The sequence below is a fragment of the Gavia stellata genome, chromosome 8, assembly GCF_030936135.1.
Source record: "Gavia stellata isolate bGavSte3 chromosome 8, bGavSte3.hap2, whole genome shotgun sequence".
NCBI lineage: Eukaryota > Metazoa > Chordata > Aves > Gaviiformes > Gaviidae > Gavia > Gavia stellata.
The window spans coordinates 11,177,810-11,197,475 of NC_082601.1; the positions used below are offsets into that span (position 1 = coordinate 11,177,810).

A 19,666-nucleotide genomic window follows, 5' to 3' on the forward strand; every position below is an offset into this window, starting at 1 on the left:
GGGGTGAAGCGGCTGAGCGGCGGGGGTGGCGCGGCAGACGCCGGGGGGGTTGGCATCGAGTGGGGCTCGTCGCCATGTCTGAGGTATGGGCTGCGCTGGGCGGGGGGCTCTGGGGAACGGCGGGCCGGTGGGTTCCTCTTTCTTCCCCCCCCGGCTCCCCACCCCGTTTGGTGGCGGCAGCAGCCTGCGAGTACTCACCCCCGCCCTGGGGTCTTTCCCCCCCCCCGTAGGCCGCGTTCCAGAAGGCCGCCGAGGAGGTGAAGCAGCTCAAGTCCCAACCCACGGACCAGGAGATGCTCGACGTCTATAGCCACTACAAACAGGCCACGGTGGGCGACGTGAACACGGGTAGGTACCGCCCCGGTCCCCCGCCGGGCGGGGGGCGCCGCCCACGGGCGTGGGGCGCTGCAGTTGCGGCCGGAGGCTGGGCTGGAGGCGCTTTGGGAAGTAAAACCTCTCCCCTCTTGCGTTCCTCGCTTTGTGCAATCCCGCGGTTTAGCAAAAATGACTCAATACTGACTTGGCATGGATTTATACAGAGGCAGGCATAAGCTGACCTGATAAGGGTTTGTGCAACTTGCGGTTTTTAGATTAACCCAGCTGCAGTCATCTAAATAGTATAGCAATGGTCTGAGAATCCTTTGTGTTAGCTGTGTGCAAATATTGGGTTTGGGATTTTTGGAGACCTCTATCAGTAAGTAGCTGCCTAGGTCAAGGGATGCTGCTTTAGTGCAAGCACTTCTTAGTTAAACAGGCTTTAACAGCAAGGCAAACTGTTCAAGTGTGGAAATGCAATACTTAGGGGAGGCGTTTTGTTTAAACTGGATTGGTTACTAAAAATAGTACTGGAAAGCCAAAACAGAAGACAATGCCACAGATGTGTGTAACAGGAAAAACTTCTATAGGAGCTGCAATTAAATATCACATCTTGGAAGGACTGTAGCAGAAATATCTCTGCAGGTACACGATGCAAAATCTCTCCTGCTACTTCTGTTGCTACACTTCTGTTACTGGCAGCTCAGCTTAGGAATAACATTTAGAATGAAGCCTGTCTACTGACCTTGTGTAACACTTGAGTAACTAGAATTAGAAAGGAAAAAGGTCGTTTGTTTGGAGCACTGGCCTCCTGACCCAGTTGCTGGTGAAGTTTATTGGGTGTTGATTGAATTCAAAGCTGGCAGTGAAGTGTGCAGGAAATGGTAAGCATGGGTGCTTGCAGTCTCTTTTTCCCAAGATGGGAAGCATGGAGGCAGAAAAGAACTGACCTTGGTTTTAAGATATGATCCTTTTGGTGTGGCTGGACCTTAGCATAATTAATGTTGGCCAAGGCAAAATGGTGCTATGGAACTCTTAATATACCGACATTTCTGTAAGTCACTGCATTGTTGTGAAGCGGTAGCTAACAGGAGTTGGCTAGAAAAGCAATCTGTGTAAGAGAGAGCTAATAGGTTTTTTTGTTGGAGAGAAGTGGAGCTGCCAACTAGCTCTGCGGGTCATATTGCCATGTGAGCAGCGCAAGGGTATTTTTGTGGCTAATGTACAGGCTACTGTCCAGTTCCATTTGTTAATCCTGAGTTGTCTTTAAGGAGACAGGGGAAGTAAAAACACAGAGGGGGCTTTATGTGAAGAATAAACATACACACACCCATATCTCATTCATTTCTTCTCGTGTTTGGCTACAATGTGGCCTGTAATGAAGTGAGTTAGAATTCAGTGCTTATACCCCTAGATGACAGAGCAAATGAAGAGCTATGTATTAGAAACATACCATTAACTTGATGATAATGAGTTCTAACCTGTATGCTCTTAGCTTTTGAGTTCATGTCTCTGCGTGTAATGGACCTTAGGGCATTTCTGATTTATTTTAGAGCTGATTATGTTCTTTAATCGGATAGCTGTCATGCAACAGCAGTCTCTTCATAAAGTACGATAAAACCAAGTCACACTATTTGGTGCTCTTCTGCTCAAATGCTGCTGTATTAAGCGAACTTGACAGAGAATTTCTCTGTTGCCACCAATAGCATTCTAACATGCTCCCTTCAGCATCAGAGGTGATCTCTTGACTACAGGTTAGTAAGAGCTGCAGAGGCGAACCACCGTATTTTATCGTAGTTAAGAGCTAAATAGTCTTCAGGAAAGGAGCAGGTATTACCTACACCCAGACAACACAGAATAATTCTGGTGCTTATCCTGTGTCTCTCAGACCGCCCTGGTATGCTGGACTTCAAAGGCAAAGCAAAGTGGGATGCCTGGAATGCATTGAAAGGTAAGTGTCTGCTTAAAAAATAAAAATTAATAAATAAAACCACAGGCAAACGAGTCAGAAGAGCCTATGTGGTTCAGCAAGAAATAAAACAGCGTTGTCTTATAGAACGAGTTCTAGGAGTTCAGAATGCTGTGGTAATAAACTCTTACTCTTGATTACTTCTGCAAGGCAGAAGTAATCCTGGAAAATATAGCCTGTGTGAAAAGGAATAAAGGTGCAAAATTCCCAGCTGGCCCAAGATGTTACACAAAGGAGAACTGTAGCAGCAGCAGAAACCTAAATCTCTGTTTTCCAGGTCCCAGCCTAGTATTCCAGAGGCTGAGCTTTCTCCAGTTGTTGTGTTTCTTCTAAAGCTTTCCTAACTGGAAGATGCAATTGAGCTCTTGGCTCTAAATGAGGAGCCAAACAAATGGTCTAATCTATGAAAATGGGATTTTTCTGGTGTTTTAAGGAGCCAGCACTACATCTAAATGCAGTCTAAGTTGATGGAATAGCTTTCCTGTAATAATTGTGAATGGCTATAATAGAACTAATAGCTGTTTAGTTGCTGTTTATACAAATGTAACTTTGGTTCGAAACACTGTTTTCTTATGACTGCTGAATGCCTTTGTTTAAAACTTTAATACTAGATTCACAGCCAAGTGACATTCTTAGCTTCTTTGCTCTCTGGTAGCGTGCAGCTATGTGCTATAGCAAGGAATTGTGACTTGCATGCAAAAGGTATCTTCATCTGGAAAAGGCATCTGACTGCTTCCTGTGTTATGTCTTTCAGGAATGTCCAAAGAAGATGCAATGAAAGCTTACGTAGCAAAAGTGGAAGAACTGAAGGGCAAATATGGCATCTGAGGACTGGCGATAGCAGCCACTTGCACACCTGAAACATGCCTTATTTCTAATACTGTGGAAAACTGATTTCTGAGAATAATTTTAAATACCTAGTATATTACAGTTGGTTTTCCTCATGCCTGTGGTTCAGGGGAAGTTGTGTACCCGCCTAATGTACTGACACGTTATAAATTCCTTCTGGGAATGAAATCTGGAACTCATTAAAGTGGGTTTGGTACTTTAGCTGTTGTGATGGTCTTCCCTTAAAGATTATTCTGAGCTCATCTCTTAACTGCCCTGTTGCAGCTGTCAGACGCTTCGGAAGGCGCAGGCGAACCTCTCCAGTCCTTGTGCCACTAGAGGGGGCTCAGTAATCTGCGTTTCGTGCAGTGCGGACTTGTCCAAACCAATCTGGTGATGTCTGATACTGCTTTGCCTTGTCTCTCATGTAGATGAGTGGCAACCCACAAAAGCTGGAGCACCACAAAGATTACATCGTGAAGAGGCTAGTTCTAATGCTGTGTATACCACGAACAAGGTGCTTGATATTTGTTGCCTGGGGCTTTCAGAGATTTAGTCAACAATTGCCAAGTCTTCACTTCTTGAAGACGTTATTCCCCATGAACAATGTCAGGGTTCTGGAGAGAAGGCAAATACTCAGCAGCTGAACACAAAACCTTCCTTGTGAAAGAAAAGGTTCTGCAGACAGCAGAGTTGTTCATGCCCTTGCTACTATACTGCTGTAAATAGAAAGCGCTGGTGGTGCTGTGTACTGAGGCTACAGTGAGGGGTGAATCAAATATAGATTGGCTTAACACAAGGCTGTTCAAACAGAAAAACTTTTAGAGTGATCATCAGCAAAAGTTTTACACAAAATGCACAGTTGTGACCATCTGTAGTAGGCCTTTAGTTATTTCTGTCTGTCTAGCATAGTCTGTTAGAGTTGCTGAGGCAAGAAAGGGAGTATTTGCTTTTAAAATGTGGCACTGAACTATTCCAGCATAGAGTATGTGAGAATAAAGTCACAACCTTATAAAGGAATAAGGCATTCTAATTTCTGTGGTACCGATTAGCATCTGAGCAGGTGAGGACTTCACATCAAACTGCCTTCAGATAAGCAATTGATTTATAGAAATACATAGGGGTGAAAACTATCATTACACATCTGTCTAAGTAAACACATAGTTCTGTACCAAGTTACACAGGCTTTGCTGTGTGTAGTATCTTAACTTGTATTTTCTTACACTGGTAAGAGATGGAGGTAACTTTACCTCACATGCTTTCAAAAATTATAACTTCCCATTTGCTGCTGTTAATGGAAAAAGCTCATGGAGCTACTTGTTCACCCTTGAAACTGTGTTAGGATAAAGAAGGGTTTGTTCCCTGTTCTCATAAGGAAAGGTTGCTTGTTCTTATGGATAAGTAATATAAGCATTTGGCTTTTTTACCTCCTTTTGTATTGTCTGTTAGTTATTTGAGATAGTGTTGATTACATTCACCTTGCAAAAGAAGAGTAAGAGCAGATGTTCAGGATAAGAGATTATTTTAGCTCTTTGCCAGCCCTAAATTCCACAGCCAGCTCCATCTTCACAGCTGTATTTTGTGAAGCTGGTTATCCTTGGAGGATTCTGCCAATCTGTAGCAGAATGTAGCTCATACTGGCAAATGCTTCCACTTCTGCTTGTGTTTGCTGGAAGCTGACGTACTGTCAGCATGCCGTGCTTTGGTAACATGCTTTCTGTCAAAACAGGCGTTTTCAGAATTTTTGACTGCTAAAGCAGTGGAATTGAATTCTGTCTAAAGAGTGGTCTGGGAGTAGGAAGTTCTATATCCTAGTCCTCATTTGCCTTTATTTCCCCTGTGAGACTTAACTAATCATTACAGTGCTGCTCTCCTTTCTCATACCTGTCTGGCATTAGGAAAACATTGCTATGTACACAGTGCTTATTCCAGAGAGGGGTTGGTCTTGGCCAGACTTTTATACATTGCTTTGTACTTAAAATTAATGCCCTTTGCCACTCTATACAAGTGACAGAGATCTCTCCCTTAAATGTCTTTATTTGGATACTTCATTTTTACTGTAGTAACACTTTCTTCCTGCTTGCAGCTTCACATTCCTTAGGAAAGTAACATCTGTGGTCTTACTATTTGGAGTAAGCTGAAGAATTCAAGTTGTGGAAGTAAGAGCTATGCAGTAAGAGTATACAAAAGGCACTAAGGCAGAAACAAAGGTACTGATGTCTGTGCACAGTGTTTGTGACAAAGTGGCAACACAAAAGTTGGTTGCACAGCCATTAGCTGTGGGGACTACCACTGCAGGGGGAGTGGTGAAAAAGACTGAAATGAGTCAGGGGGCTGGTTGTTTAGCAGCAGGGTGAATGTCTGTAAATGCATGGGATGTTGGGCTGTCTGAAAACATTGCTGACTTACTGACTGCATAGTGCTTGCTGGTATGGAGTGTGAGACTCCTGGGCTGCATAAATAACACTTCAGCAGTAGTGATGACAGAGCAAGAGTGGCTTAAGGACATCTGCAAACAGATTTGTAGGTAGAGGTAATTGCTTTTGTTAAACTAATACAGCGGTAAAAATAGACAACCTTTAAGGTGTACAGCTTTGATATTTGAAACGGAAGCAGCAAGCCTCAAACCAAAATACAACTTCAGAACCATTGCTCTGTCTGCAATAAGGTAGTCCTGATGGAGGAACAGATGCTTTTGATGACTGGGCAGTGCTACAAAACAGGGGATTGTTCTGATACCCGTTCAAGGGCCTGCTGCTATTTCCTCTGTGTTAGATCAAAGACAGGCCAGCAACATCCTGATCCTTGCAGCGCTTGCTAAGGGGAAAAGACGTGTGCAGAAACAAGCCCAACACGCAGGAGGTCAGAGGCCAGCTGGCACGCAGGCACTTGAGTCTGGTTTGCTGAGTTTGCAGAGTGTGCTGGACGGAATCTGGACTTTGGATATGGCAACAATAAATGTTAACTTGTGTCTGTGATAAGACAGTGTTCCTTCTATCATGCTTCTGCTATTAGTTCTTGCACAGAGAAACTAGTTGATTGGTACCCAGTACAATTAGAGATAAACTGTAAAGGAGATGTTGTTTTCCTTGGTTTTTTTCCTGTGGGCTTTGCTTGTGGGTTTTGCTTGCTCTTACCAAACATGTGAAGGTGCAACACCCCTAGCACAGATGTAACCAATCAGTATTGGTGTGCTGCTTAAGGCCCTTAACAGATTTTTGAACCCTGTGAAGTTAAGTTTTCTGTTTGTCTAAAAGGCACTTCGAGGCTGACTGCAGTGTGCAACTATCTGTCAAAATTCTTCAGTCCCCATCTGGAGTGATCTTGTTTCACAATGCAAGTATTTTAACCTTTGAACTTATCTGACCCTGATGATACTGCTAAAAATAAATTACAATTGTATTTGCTGTTTAAAATATTTGCTCTGCCCCCTGAGTGTTCAGAGCAAACAATATTGGGCAATACCACTTTAGGGTGATTGGACATCTGAGCCATCTTGTGGGATTGATTATAAATTGGGGGAGACAAAAAAGAAAATGCATTTTGGCTTGGATAGGTTTCTAAATACCACAGCTGTCACCCAAAAAGGGTTATGTTGTCTTCCAAGTTGTCAAAGCTGCTTCAAGGTAAGACAAGTTGTTATTACATAGACATAACACACTTGAGTGAGAGGCACAGTAATAAACTCAGAAGTGTAAAAAGTGATAGAATAAAACAAAAGATAGAATCTGATTTTTTTTCCCTACCCACAAGTATATGAAGTATCTTCAGATTCAGATAACTGATCTAGAAATGAGCCAATCTTCAGCTGCTCATCTGAAGTGCAAATAACATCAGTCTAGGCATGAGTCTGTCTTCATCATTTATAAGATGAGCTTGTATTTCCTCTAGAACCAGCATATCTGTGAAAGTTAAACACAGCTTGGTTGTGTTATTCTAGAATAGAGAATTCATGTGGAGTTTGTCTGCAAGTGGTCTTTTAACTTTCATTCCCATTTCCACCTGTGGCTTCTAGATTTTTTTTGGTTAGTCCCTGTACAATACATTTATTTTTCAAGGTTTGACCCTCTTAATGCTTATTAGAGCTGATTAATCTCTTACAACCATACTGCCATCCAGTGTAGTTTTAGAGTAACCCTTTGCTATCTCAAGAATACCTGAAGATGTACAGAGTTGTTTTCACTTGCCTCTGGTGTTCGGAAGCCTTCCTATACTTTAGACTGTCTAGACCAATGGAGAAGCCATTCAAAAATACAGTATTGTTAGTGAGCATGGGCCTGGGGAGGAACAGCTGGTCAAATTCCTGAAGCTTGTTAAGCTTGTGGAAAAGGTGATATGAAAAACTGCCTGGAAGTGAAATCAGTGGCTCAACAAATCCCTTCCAATCTTTGTTAGCAAGAATTACTTTAGCTCTAAGTACTGCCACTGCAATGAGAAGTTCTTTATTGTCGTGTAAAAGAGCCCAAAGCTCTGGCGCACTGGGATATCGAATGATCTCTCCGCCCTGTCAGTTCTAAGCCAGGAGCTTGTTCTGGTTGCAAGCCCAGATTGCCTCAGGCAGGTGATTCCACACCCTGGAAAGAATGAAAATGGCATTACTTGCCTAACACAGCCAGGGAGGCACTTTGTTTGCTGCCACCAAAGTGTACAAGGCACTGACTTGTATGGGTGCTCCCCGAAAGGCTGTGATAGTGGTATGCCATCTCCTCCTAACTAACACTGCTCATTTGAATAAGCTCTGAATCTGAAAGGTGTGCTTGCCAGTTTAAAGTACTGGGTATTTCTAAATCTGAGTATTTAGCTGCATTGATCCGAGTTTTTACTGAGAGAAGGAGCATATATATGACAGCTGAGAAACTGAATAATATGATTTCCCACAGCTTACGTAGTATTGAAATATGGACCCAAATTTTTCTAGTAGTGCTAAAAGGACTAAAGTTTTATTTTCTGTATTGAATGTATATTTCAAAGCATCAGTTTGTCTCAATGAACAGATGCAAATAGTTTGAGGTATGTACTAAGCCAGTGTAACTATTGCTAGAAGTCCCTGAAAAGGGCTGAATCCCAAGCAGAATGAGCGAGCACCCAGTGTTGGGTCTCTGCAATATGATGCTGAGGTAGGTCCAGAAACTGATTAGAATTTAAAAACCCAATTATTTCCAGGATACAAAATGTATTCCTTTAAGCCTGTCCTTCTGCTTAAAGTCTCTCTTCTTAAACTTAGTTGGGGGTGGAGGGTAAAGTCACCGTAATGGACCAACATATTATCAACATGGTTCTAACTCAGCTATGAGTGCCTTAACAGGTACCGATGAGCGATAGGATCCCAGGCCTCAGTGGCGAGTATTATTGCCATGTCCAGCAGTGAGTGGGAGATCCTGGGGCTGCAGGGACACATGGCAGCCCCTGGCTGGGTGAGCAGTCTGCCTTCCAATGGCTCCGGAGAGGTGTCCAGGTGGGAGGCAAAGTTGAAACCATCTGGCCCAGGAGCTGTCTCCTCTTTACATGCTTAACTGCATCCCTTTTCCGTGCTAGGATGAGGCTGTTCGCTTGGCTGCAGTAACCTGCCGTGATGGGAGGAAAACCGTGAGCTGAAGTATTTGTGACAAGGGGTTGGTCCGAGCTGTATGGGCCTTGGTACAACCCAAAACCCCCTTATGTTACATATGCTGCCTGGGGCACTATTCACTGAGGACGCCTGTGCCTGCGTTCCCAGAAGCTGCCGGTCTTGAGCAGTTTGCCAGCAACTTGCTGACTTTTTGCCCCGTTCCAGCAGCTCTGTTTCAGCCCAGCTAGGTTGAACCCAGCCTGAGCTGAATGCAGCTTCTTCAACTTGGATTTTCAATCTACTGTCAGGAAAAAAAACCTGCAAAAAAACAGTGACACGAGACAGCTAGCCTCTTCCTTCTTCCTTATAAAATTTTCTACATGCTCACTTTTTGGGGAAGATACAAAGAAAACCATTTTGCCCCTCATACAGGCCTTGGGCATCTCCCAAAGTCTCAGTCTGCAAGATACTGAAGATCTATTTGTCTTCAAGATCAGGTCAACTTCTGTCTGGAAGGACACCTTAAAGTAGGGATCTGATAAAAATGAGGATTTAAATGCCTAGTCAGATCAGTTGCTGTGCCAAGAATTAAAGATGTGATCAGAAAGAATTTTATTCAAGGGACAAATGCACTTACAGAAGTAACCAGCTTCAAGATTAGACAAACCTGTACTGGTGGTGACTCAGTCACTTGTGTTCTGCTTTACCATGAAGTGAAATCGGGTAACCGTTCCCTAAGGCCCAGGGACTCTCAGACTTCAGTCCTGAACCTTCTCTGGGCTTCTGCAGGAGAAAAGCTGGAACAGATTCTGCAGTGTTAAACTTCTCATAGTTTTAAATGAACCAGATGAAACTATTTCCATGTTTTACAACAATCTCTGGTAATTTCCATTATTTATGAACACATTTCCCTGAAAACTTTCTCTCCAGGGATAGGATGTGAAATACCCACTTAAACAATAGAGAAAAGGGACTTTCTAAACAAAATAATGAAACTGGCAATATACCAAGAACTCTAAATTAACACAGCTGAACCAAGAATACATCTTTAAGTGCTTTAAAGGTCGTTTACCATGTTGTTATGATGTAGGTAATGTATTTTTCAGGCAAAAAAAACCCCAACCACCTTATTTTTCCTTTTAAACTACTGAGGGCTTTTTATTGTAAAACACTGTTTTCACATCCAATTTTCCAAAATAATCTTGAGGCATTTTTCTACAATTTGTCTTTTCTTCAATCAATTCTGTTATTTTATCTTGAGAAGACAGAAAATATATTTGGTTTGTTTTGTTATGAGACAGTGAAGATAAACCCATTTTTCCATTTGAAAAAGGTGCGCAGTTCTAGCAGGCTTCATAAACCCAGACATCTTTACCAGAAGGTATCTCCAGGCAAGCAACAGCAGAAACAAAGATCTCATAAACTATTAGTAGCTGTTCTATTAACACAGCTGTCACGATCGTCCTCCCCTCGGTGACTTCAGTAAAGAGTGAATCTGAAAGTATCAATTCAATTCTGATATTAATTACAGGTCAAGTTTAATTCTGGTTTGTATTTTATATTTGGGTAAACTAAATTAAGTACAACATATTAAAGCAATTTTGTGTTTTCAGCAAAAGTACCGTCCCCAAGCCATCCTTTTCCTCAATGAACCAGCTTGGCAGGTAACTATATATCTACTAAAGGAACCAAGTATGACAGGGAGCAGTTTTAGTTTCAAAAGTAACCATGTTAAGTTCCTCATTCTGCAAAGCTTTTTATGCACGTGTTTACTCCTGTGAGCCTTACCACAGGCTTTTACAGAAAAAAATATTACCTTGTTCAGCAGGATACACCTATTAGAAATTATTTTTTTTTAAATTGCTAGAGTCATTAGGATGACTCGCATGTTTTAAAGGCAGATCTGTGCTTAATAATTTTGCTAATTGGGGGCCAAATTGCCTAATGCTTTGCAGGATTGAGCCTATGTTACAGAAAGCGTAAGTCACGTGAGGTTTTTGCCAGATAGGAGTTGGTGTATTTTGTCTGGCCCGAGCCTCATCTGCTTAGCGTGGTTACGTGCAAGCAGCATTTGTTCAGTCCATGCAGCAAATGAGACAAGACGACCTGCTTGTGCTTTTTGGGCCAAAAATACATAAATATTGTTAAATTTGGAACTTAGAAGTGGAAGGGTGTAACAGCATATGCATGTGATCCATCTGGACACTGTGATACAGAAATGCTGTTTAACCTGTGGAATAAATAGCCCAGGATGTTCATAAAACTATTCTATCATTTGATGAACCTAAAACAAAAGGGATGTGGCAAGCATCAAGTCCGCTAGCTTGGATAACGTGTTCAGAAAACAAAAAATGTTGCAGACCACAAACCCACAAAAGAAGTTTTAACCACAGACCTTGCAAAAACTTGCCATGTGTTGCAAAAGCAGAAAACCCCAATTCAGTGTTTGATAGAAGTATAATTTAGTAATGTATACCACTTTGAAGAGAAACAATTAAACAAAAGGTTTTGCAGGAAGAGAGAAAGAAAAAGGTCAGAATTGATCATTAAAATGTGAAGTATGAAAACTAAAGTACACATATTGTTCAGAACACTCATTCTTACTAGAAATAGTGTTACAGAAAACACCTCCAGCCAAATCATAGCAGATACAGATACGTATGTATTTTTAAAGGAAACAGAAAGCCCTCATAAAACTGCGTAGAGATTAAAATAATAAAACAATCTGTATGGACAACAGATTTGTTCAGAAATGGAAGCTGTTAGAAGGGTAAAGTTATGATAACTTCTACTACCCCGTGGTGGAGAAGGAGATCCTTCCAACTGCCTTTGGCTAGAAAGGGAACGGTCGAATTCTGACCCCGGCTACGTACCAGGGAGGCCCAGGAACAACGACCTGAGGAGCACATCCACTGGAGCCTGTGGAGTCACTGCAGACCTCTCCGCTGGAATCGAAATCAGAATTTGGCAGTAAGACAAGAGTTTTTGATGACACAGCAAAACCCAACTTCCTTGGGTTTTTAAGCTATTTCTGACTAAAAAAAAAAAAAAAGTAAAGCAATCAGTAATTCATTAGAGGATGGCAAAACATGAGCGAGAAAAAGAGCAAGGGCATAAAACTTTATGAGCAGAGATGTTTTTGCTGACGGTACAGGTAGAGATACATAAGGTGAAGTATGCTGGTAATAGATAAGAGTGCGCACAGCTCAAGGTGAGAGGCCGTAATCGCAGCGGGCAAGGAGGAGAGCCGGTGTCCGAGCGGCTTCGGAAAGACAAACAGCGGGAGCAGCTACGGCTGGGCAGCTGCAGGGGGAGGGCAGGACGGGGAGCGACTGTATTGTGTGGCTGGGTACCGCTGCGCACAGCGGTGCAACCCCAGGGACGGCTCCCGGAGCCGTGCAGAGGGACCCCTTTGCAACACGCTGCTGGAGAAGTGCCATACCCGCCTCCCAAAGGGCTGCGGGCCCCCTGGGCGGGCAGGCAGGTCTCGGGCTTGCTCCCGTCCCACGAAGGCCTGGCGTCGAGGCCATAAACGCTGCCTCGAGAAACAAACCCGGAGCTCTCCGGCAGCCGGTGGTACAGGGACACACGGGGAGGGGATGAGGCTGCAGCACGGCAGGAGGAACCGCTGCCGCCCGGGACACCTCCTCCCAGGGCGGTCGCGCTCTAGACCGGGCATGGACAAGCCCGTGCCCCGGGCCAGGGCGGCGCTGCCTTTCCCCCCTGCGCCGGGCCGGGCGGGGGGAGCAGCGCGGCCCGGCCCGGCCCGGCCCGGCTCCGCCCGTCGGGGCCGCGCTGCTGACTCAGCCGCGGGGGGGCCCCGAGGGCGCCCCGGCTCCGCGGGCGTGGCGGGCGGGCGGGCTGCCCGCCGCCCTCCGGGGACATAAAGAGCCGCGGCCGGAGCCCGCCCGCGTCTTTCGGCGCTGCCGGCAGCATGACCGCCATCGGGGCGCAGGTACGTCGTCGTCGCCCGGGCCGGGGCCACGGGGGAGGCTCCGGGCACCGGGGCCGCGCATCGCCCCGCCGTGGGGCTGCTGCTTCGGCTTGTTCCTGCGCGGCCGGGGTCGCCCCGACCCTTCCCGGCGCCGCGGGGCGCAGCCGGCCGGATCCCCCCCGCCCCGGACCGGCAGCAGCTCCCCCGCGTCCGTGGCTCTCCCGTCCCCCCCGGCGGGGCTGCAGCCGCTCGCCCCGCCGCACCTGGTCTCTGAGCACCACCGCCTGCCGTGCAGGGCTGGAGGGGGCTGCGGCGTGGTCGGCTCGTCTTGTAACTGCATTTCGGGCCCTCTCGGCGGTGTTCGAGGAGCAGGGGGGCGTGCGTTGCCCACGCGGGTTCTTGGGGGCTGCAGCCGGGGACACCCCCCAGCCCCGGGGAAGCCGAGCCGCGCCGCCTCCGGGGTGAGGAGCCGGGTCCGGACCTCTGCTGCGGCCGGCAAGAGGAGGAGAGCCCGGCTGGCTGCAGCCCAGGAGGGCTGTGGGAAAAGGGCACGGCCGGTAACTGGGTGCCCCCGCCCCGCTTCTGCCGCCTCCCCCGTCCCAGCCGTCGGCCTCCATCCTCCCGGGGGCCGGTGGTTTCCTCCAGCCCTGCCAGAGCAGGAGGCTGTGCCGCGGGGGCCGTGGGACAGGGATCCTGCTCGGCCCGGAGCCTTTGTGATCCCGAACCCGGGTCTTGACGTGGGAGCATTGTTCGTGCAGTCGGGGAACCGGGAGAGCTTCACCCACCCTTCCTTTCTCCTGGGTACAGCCTGTAACTGCACTGCCTTCCCCTGCAAGAAGGGGTTTGATGTGCACAAGCAAATCACTTCAAACGCTGAAGTCTCACAGCTTTGTCCCTCTGGTTTCATTTCACCCTTAAGTAGTACTGTTAACTCAAGGTTTTTTCTCCCCCCCCCTTTAAGGCGCAGAGGCTGCTGGCGCACCGGAGACCACAGAAATCCTTCTTTGAGACGCTCATCAGGAGCCTGATCATCTTGTGCGTGGCAATAGCGGTGGTCTTGTCGTCCATCTCCGTCTGCGATGGCCGCTGGCTCTTCGCGAGGGGGCAGCTCTTCGGACTGTGGCACTTCTGCACCGTTAGCAATGGCAGCGTCCTGAAGTGCGTCACTGACCTCAGCCTGGCCAACGTGGAGGGCCTGAGCGTGGGGGTGATTCCCATAAGAAGCATGGTGTCCTTTGCCGTTGTGGTTGCCATATTTGGCCTGGAGCTCTTGATGGTGTCCCAAGTCTGTGAGGATGCCAACGCGAGGCGGAAGTGGTCGATGGGCTCGGTTCTCATCCTGGGCTCGTTTTTGCTGTCGGCCACCGGGGTTCTGAGCTTCTCCATCCTCGTGAAGGATCACCTTACCTTCACAGGCTTCACGCTGACATACTGGTGCGAGTTCGTTGCTGCCTTTCTCTTCTTCCTTAACGGGATCAGTGGACTTCACATCAACAGCCTCACGCACCCCAGGAACAGGGTAGGCAAAATCTAGGTGCAAAGGGCGTACCTCGGCCTTTGTGTAATCAGCTTTGCCAATTAGACTGGAAAAAAGGGAGTCTAATGAAGTTTGAAAAGGACACCGTGTCTCAAATTGTGTGCAAGGAGGGGAAGCATGAGTCAGTCTTGATGCCTGTGGAAGACATACCCACCCACCGGTCAGCGTGGAGGGCTGCGCAACACGAGCAAAGCAGAGACTGGGACTGGCTGCCGCTGAAATGTGGTTTTCTGGAGGAGTGGATTAAAGTAGAGGGCATCCCGTTAAACATGCGGAGGGGTGGCAGACTGTGATCTACACACACAGACTCATTTTTGAGGCTTACACAAAGCCTGTACAGCTGCGGGTTTGGTGTTGCTATGCTTTCCCTTGTACTCTGGAGCCTGTGAAGACTGTGACACAACTTCAGTGTGTCTCATGGCTTTGCTCTGTCTCAAGGACGGATGATGTGTGCCTGGCCATGCTCACTGGCATGGAGTATTGAAAATCTTCGCTGGATCTCACTCCTCCATTTCTCTTTCAAAAGAGAAGGCACACAGATCTTGATGTGGTCACCCATTTTGTTTCCTGCTGGCATGTCCCTGTATCTGTCCTTTATGAGTTTTTCTGGGACACCTCTGACAGAGGTGCAGGGAGATGGTAGCTGTCTCGGGGCCAAGGGCAGATGTTGGGTGCTGCAGGTGTATGGGGAAAGGTTGTGATGCCTTCCTCAGGCAGCAGTGCATGTTCCTGTGCTCGCAGCCTCTTCCCACTGTCACCGCTCCTCTGCTGCCCGTGTGGGACACGTGCCAATCAGTAACCCAAACTGGCTCCCTCACAGTCCTTGCAAAGTTCTCTGTAATGGGGCATTGCTCTTCCTGCTTTCTTTTTTGTCCCTTTGGGGCAAGAGGGACAAGCTCTGCAGGGGCTTTAGGTGGGCAGTCTGGCTGGGCAGACTGTGCTGAGACCACTGTACCTTCTGGGGTGTGTTTTGCTTGTCAGGGATTCCTGCTGCGTCAATGGGAAATCTCATCCTGTAGCATTTCTTCTGGGAGGAGAAAGCTGTAGATCCTCCTGACCAGACCAAGTCCTTTTCATCCCCTGATTAACAGTGGGCTGGGGGGAGGAGAAGCCCAAGATTGCCGAAGAAGAGGCTGATGGGGGCAAGTCTAATCTGTCACAGCTGATGGAAATCCAAAGAGACTTGGCCAAAGTTATATTATAAGGCTGGTCTTCCTCCTGCCAATGCCTGAGTCAAGATTTCTGTGGTTGCTGCAGCTTTGATGTTCCCTATGCTGTCTGATGTAAAAGGAGAGAAGACCTCAACAGGAGACCTCAAAGGCTGGTTGCCCAACATGTGTCCTCCCTGTCCAACATACAGCACTCCATTGCCCACAGACAAAAATGTCTTCAGAGTACTTCAGTGTCTCTCTTTTAGTGTTTGTTTAGTGTTTGTATCAGCTGGTAAAACTGCTTGTATTTTTGGTTTAGGACAAATGTTTCTACATGTTTCATCTCTAGCTGGTCTGATAGCTGTTGAGCAAGGTTTTCATTTCCTGTGCAGCAAGTTTGACACAATTTTTTACCTGAAACAAAAGCATCGTAGCACAAAGCTGAGAAGTCTGTGTAGGGGTAGCCATGAGTAAACAGCTTTGTGTTTGAAAGCCAGGAGTCATAAGTCCTGCCTGAGCATACATCCATGCTTGCTGAATGTGTTCCTGTGGACTTGCTTGCCTTCATGAGGACAGTCTCCATTCCTTCTCAGATTTCCGTAACTTTTTAAGGTGATGCTCCTGAGCGTGTTTTGCGATGCAGTTTCAGCCCAGGCTTCCTCTGGAGAGTGCCAGTTGTGCTTTTGCACGTGAGTCTGCCTGTCTTTCTGGTGAGATAATGCATGGAGCTGTGCCACCCAGCCAACTCCTGAAGCACTTGCCATGTTTGGGGCTCTGTCAGGGCTTATTGACCGCCTCTCAAGGACAAGGACTGGTGCCCTTAACCTGCCTCTGGAAAACTGCACTGTGATTGCGTCTCTTTTAGTGAAGGTGCTTTTGATTTGCTGAATTGCACTGTCGAAGGTGTGCTAGTGGGCTGAATTGCAGATGCTTGTGTGAACAGTGCTGTTGGCTTTAGCAGAGCTACTTACCCCAGAGAGAGTCTGCAAGGTCTGGTCCCAAACTGTTGCGCTTTGGTGTTAACAGGTGGTAGAGTGCCTTAACTAACTGATAAATCCATTGTGGCTCCTAGGGGTGCCCATGCCAGACAGGACAGTTGCTCTGCACAAGGTCAAGGGTGTCTCTGGCTTGTGTAGAAACATGGATTTAACTTCAGAGTGCCTTCTTGATGACATCAAAAACTGGAGATCAATTCTGCATGTACTGCTGTGCCCCCAGTCCCTTCCCTGGGGGAAGGCAGCCGTACCAAGACTGAGTCCCAGGCTGGTGCCTCCCACTCGGGTTAGAGGGAGGCAGTGGACAATTGGCCATTGAGTTCACCCAAGACTTGGTGCAATTGTGAATGATTTTAGGATGCCCTCTGCTAGCTGAAGAAGAGGCCTTTTGTTGGGGGTAGGGAATCCTCTAGGGAAAATAACAGTAACTTTTTTCCAACTGGCTTTGTGTAGTACTGCTTGACTTACTAATGCTGGGAGACGATGCGTTTTGATGGCTAAATACTACAGAAAAAGGTTGATTGTCTTGGAGACATCCTTATATAGAGCAACCTGTGCAGCAATGGCTGACTTCATTTTCTAAAGCCTGTGGAAGTGTCAAGCAATATTCCTGAAGTTTGTTAAATAAATTTCTTTGAAATAACATAACTGTAATTCTCTCTTTTATATTTAGATATTGGGGTGCAGATTTAAATGGGTGAGTGGAGTTTATGTAATCTCCCAGGCGCCAATTGTGTGTGTTTACCCAGCTAGACCGATGAAGAAACGATTGCTTGGAGCTTTGCCGAGCTCCAACCAAGGAAGCCGAGGCTGCGTCACTGCTGCACACTCCCCTCTCCTTTCCCCTCCAGTGTGTCCACACCAACCCCAGCAGCCAGCACCGCTTTCTTGTCTTGCAAAACAAGAGGGACAGTCAGCTGTGCTGCTTTGTGGGAATTAGAGATAACCTTGTAGGCTCTTAATGATTTCCTGCTGTTGCATGTGCTCTGTTTACCAGCTAAAGAGCTCTTTCCTGCGTCCTTCACCTCCCTTTTCCCACACCGCACCCTGTGTCTGAAGCATCCTTGCTCTCTTCCCCAGCTTTGCTTATTTGGCCTGCAGAAGTGGTATCTGAGCACAAATGTATTTATACAGGTTTTCCCTGAGCTCACTGTACTAAAAGGTTTAGTTAAATGTCAGGAAAACAGATTTCCAGCTTCACCACTGAATTAGTTTATGTAATCTCAAGTAAGTTAATTAGCACCTGGTGTTCTCTTTCTGATGGGAGAGGTCATTGGCCTGTCTCATGGTTTAACATCTCTTAAAAGCTGGGTAATGAACATTACCTCTTGTTAATGAACTGTTTAGATTTGCTCAGTTACTAACATTAATTGGAAACTTGTGCACAAACCATTGCTTGTGGATAAAAAGAAGGAAATAATGGCAAAGGGCATGCTAACTAGGGAGATATCCTGGACTGTTACTGGTATTTTGGTTTTAAGTCTACAGTACCTTCATCAGCTGTGCTTGGAGGGACACCTGGTTTGGGGGTCGAGCATTGCTTGCTTTTGTGAGTCAGAGGAAGGTGATTACAAGAAGATGACTGCCCTCACCTGCCTTCTCTTTCCTTCTTGCTGGGGCCTGTGGTAAGCAGGTAATGGTCCTTCATCAGCTTGCACATGTAAGAAGAGCCTTGTTTCTGGGTGAAAGAAAGGTCTGCCCCAGGGGCTGTCCTGGAAGGGGTGTTGGCTGGATTCCTGGGGCCTCTCACCCTCAGGTGGATCCAACCCCTCCAAACTGGCACTACCCCCTTCCGAAACAGTTCATTTCAGCTCCCCCCGATGCCCAGCGAGGCATTGCACAATGTAATTATTCACTGCACAACAATACTGCTTCTTGATTCTGACAGTGTTGCTGGGAACTTCCTTGTTGCTGTGTTGGGAGAGAAAATCCATGAATCACTTCCTCTTAAATTCAGCCTTAGGTCTTAGACCGCTGGTGTTCAGGCTGCTGGAGCTGCTGCCTGCGCCGCTGGCTCGCAGAGCTGCAACTGGCTTCTCGGGGGACCTGGAGTGAATAGCCAGAGGCTGTCACCAGTGTCCCAGAACAATGATAACTACTTGACTGAAAGATGGTACTCAAGTCCTACTTACTGATGACAAACACCTGCTTTACACTGAGTACCGAAGAACAAGTATAGGGAAAGGGAAGTCCATGAACTCTGAACATGGAGTTTGCGTTCAGCCTTTGCCAGTTGTTTCAGGCCACTGACGCTGGAGTCTGCGTGCCTTGCGCCCGTTCATCTCTCACTTTTTGCATTTCTTGCTGATATTTACTACCCTGTTCCTTTTCATCTGCTTATAAACGTGTCAGCGTTCCCGGAGCTAAGTAGCTCTTTTCTTTAGTATTCTTCAGTACAGTTAATCAAGAGAGGTCCCCAACAGGGAAGGGTGCTCTTGCATCGCCTGTGCAGAAGATGGGTGAGGTGAGAACCCATCCTACTATGGTGGTGTTTGGCAGCAGCTTTCTACATCCAGGTCACAGCACCGTAATGCCTGGGGCCGCCTGCTTCTGGCACCTGCCCAAGTGGACTTGCTCTTCCCAAAGAGCTGAGGATTGCAAATGCCAGCTGATGTCCAAGGGTTTTTATGGAGCCTCAGCTCTTCATATAAACCAGGCTAGTGCTCGATGCATGAAGCAAACGTGTAATACAGAATCTGGGAATACTTCCTTTTTTTGGTTATTTCAGGCAAGTCAAATAAAACCAAAATGGCCATGTAAAATAATAACTTATGCTAGAACTTATTTTTAAACACAAAAGCCAGCAGCATTTTATTTCGGGGCATGTGGTTCGCCCCTGTTTCACCAGGACTGCTGTACAAATAGGTATCATGCTCAGCCTGGGCTCCACCCGACCTTGTGCCATCAGTACTGGTCCTAACTACTCACTGCAGGGCTGAGCTCTTACACTAGCTTGTGGGAGAACCAATAAAATTGCATCAGATCTAATTAATTACATGTTATTGTATCTCTCAATCTATATTTCTTCATTTATGCCAGAATGCGGCACTTGCATTTAAAACAAACAGCTGCTTTGGCTTGACTGATAAATGTTTAATTCTCAGACAGGGAACATACAAGTTATTTCACTCTTCTTGGTCTCATTTGTAGAGAAAATTAGGCTAATGGTTGTATCTTTTTCAGAAGTACCTGACTTGCTAAACGCACTGGGGCAGAGTGAACCCCCAAGAAGCTTGGAGGCTCTGCTTGGCTTGGATAAGTCAGCGAGAAGTGAGATCTTTCACCCAAAGATACATGGAGAGGCTTTCACTTCTCCCTCAGTCACGGGACTGATCCCGCTTCTGCTCTTCCTTCCACTTGCTTTGGCTGAGTTTTAAAGGACAAAGTCG

General features: G+C 46.7%; 2 protein-coding genes across 2 annotated transcripts; both read left to right on the forward strand.

The window, feature by feature from the left end:
- The first annotated feature begins 48 nt into the window (after nt 1-48).
- On the forward strand, nt 49-3,328 carry DBI (diazepam binding inhibitor, acyl-CoA binding protein). The gene is made up of 4 exons (XM_059820558.1): nt 49-83; nt 231-348; nt 2,204-2,266; nt 3,039-3,328. The coding sequence occupies exons 1-4, from the start codon at nt 75-77 to the stop codon at nt 3,110-3,112; spliced, it is 264 nt and encodes an 87-aa protein (XP_059676541.1). The 5' UTR covers nt 49-74; the 3' UTR covers nt 3,113-3,328.
- A 9,266-nt stretch (nt 3,329-12,594) lies between these two features.
- Nucleotides 12,595-16,906, forward strand: TMEM37 (transmembrane protein 37). The gene is made up of 2 exons (XM_059820448.1): nt 12,595-12,615; nt 13,556-16,906. The coding sequence occupies exons 1-2, from the start codon at nt 12,595-12,597 to the stop codon at nt 14,126-14,128; spliced, it is 594 nt and encodes a 197-aa protein (XP_059676431.1). The 3' UTR covers nt 14,129-16,906.
- Nucleotides 16,907-19,666: the final 2,760 nt, after the last annotated feature.

Excerpts from the sequence above, each read along its gene's own strand:
- DBI (XM_059820558.1), top strand. Across the intron at positions 349-2,203 it reads GGTGGGCGACGTGAACACGG|ACCGCCCTGGTATGCTGGAC; the intron begins GTAGGTACCGCC and ends TGTGTCTCTCAG. Across the intron at positions 2,267-3,038 it reads TGCCTGGAATGCATTGAAAG|GAATGTCCAAAGAAGATGCA; the intron begins GTAAGTGTCTGC and ends TATGTCTTTCAG.
- TMEM37 (XM_059820448.1), top strand. The coding sequence starts at position 12,595 with ATGACCGCCATCGGGGCGCAG. Across the intron at positions 12,616-13,555 it reads TGACCGCCATCGGGGCGCAG|GCGCAGAGGCTGCTGGCGCA; the intron begins GTACGTCGTCGT and ends CCCCCCTTTAAG.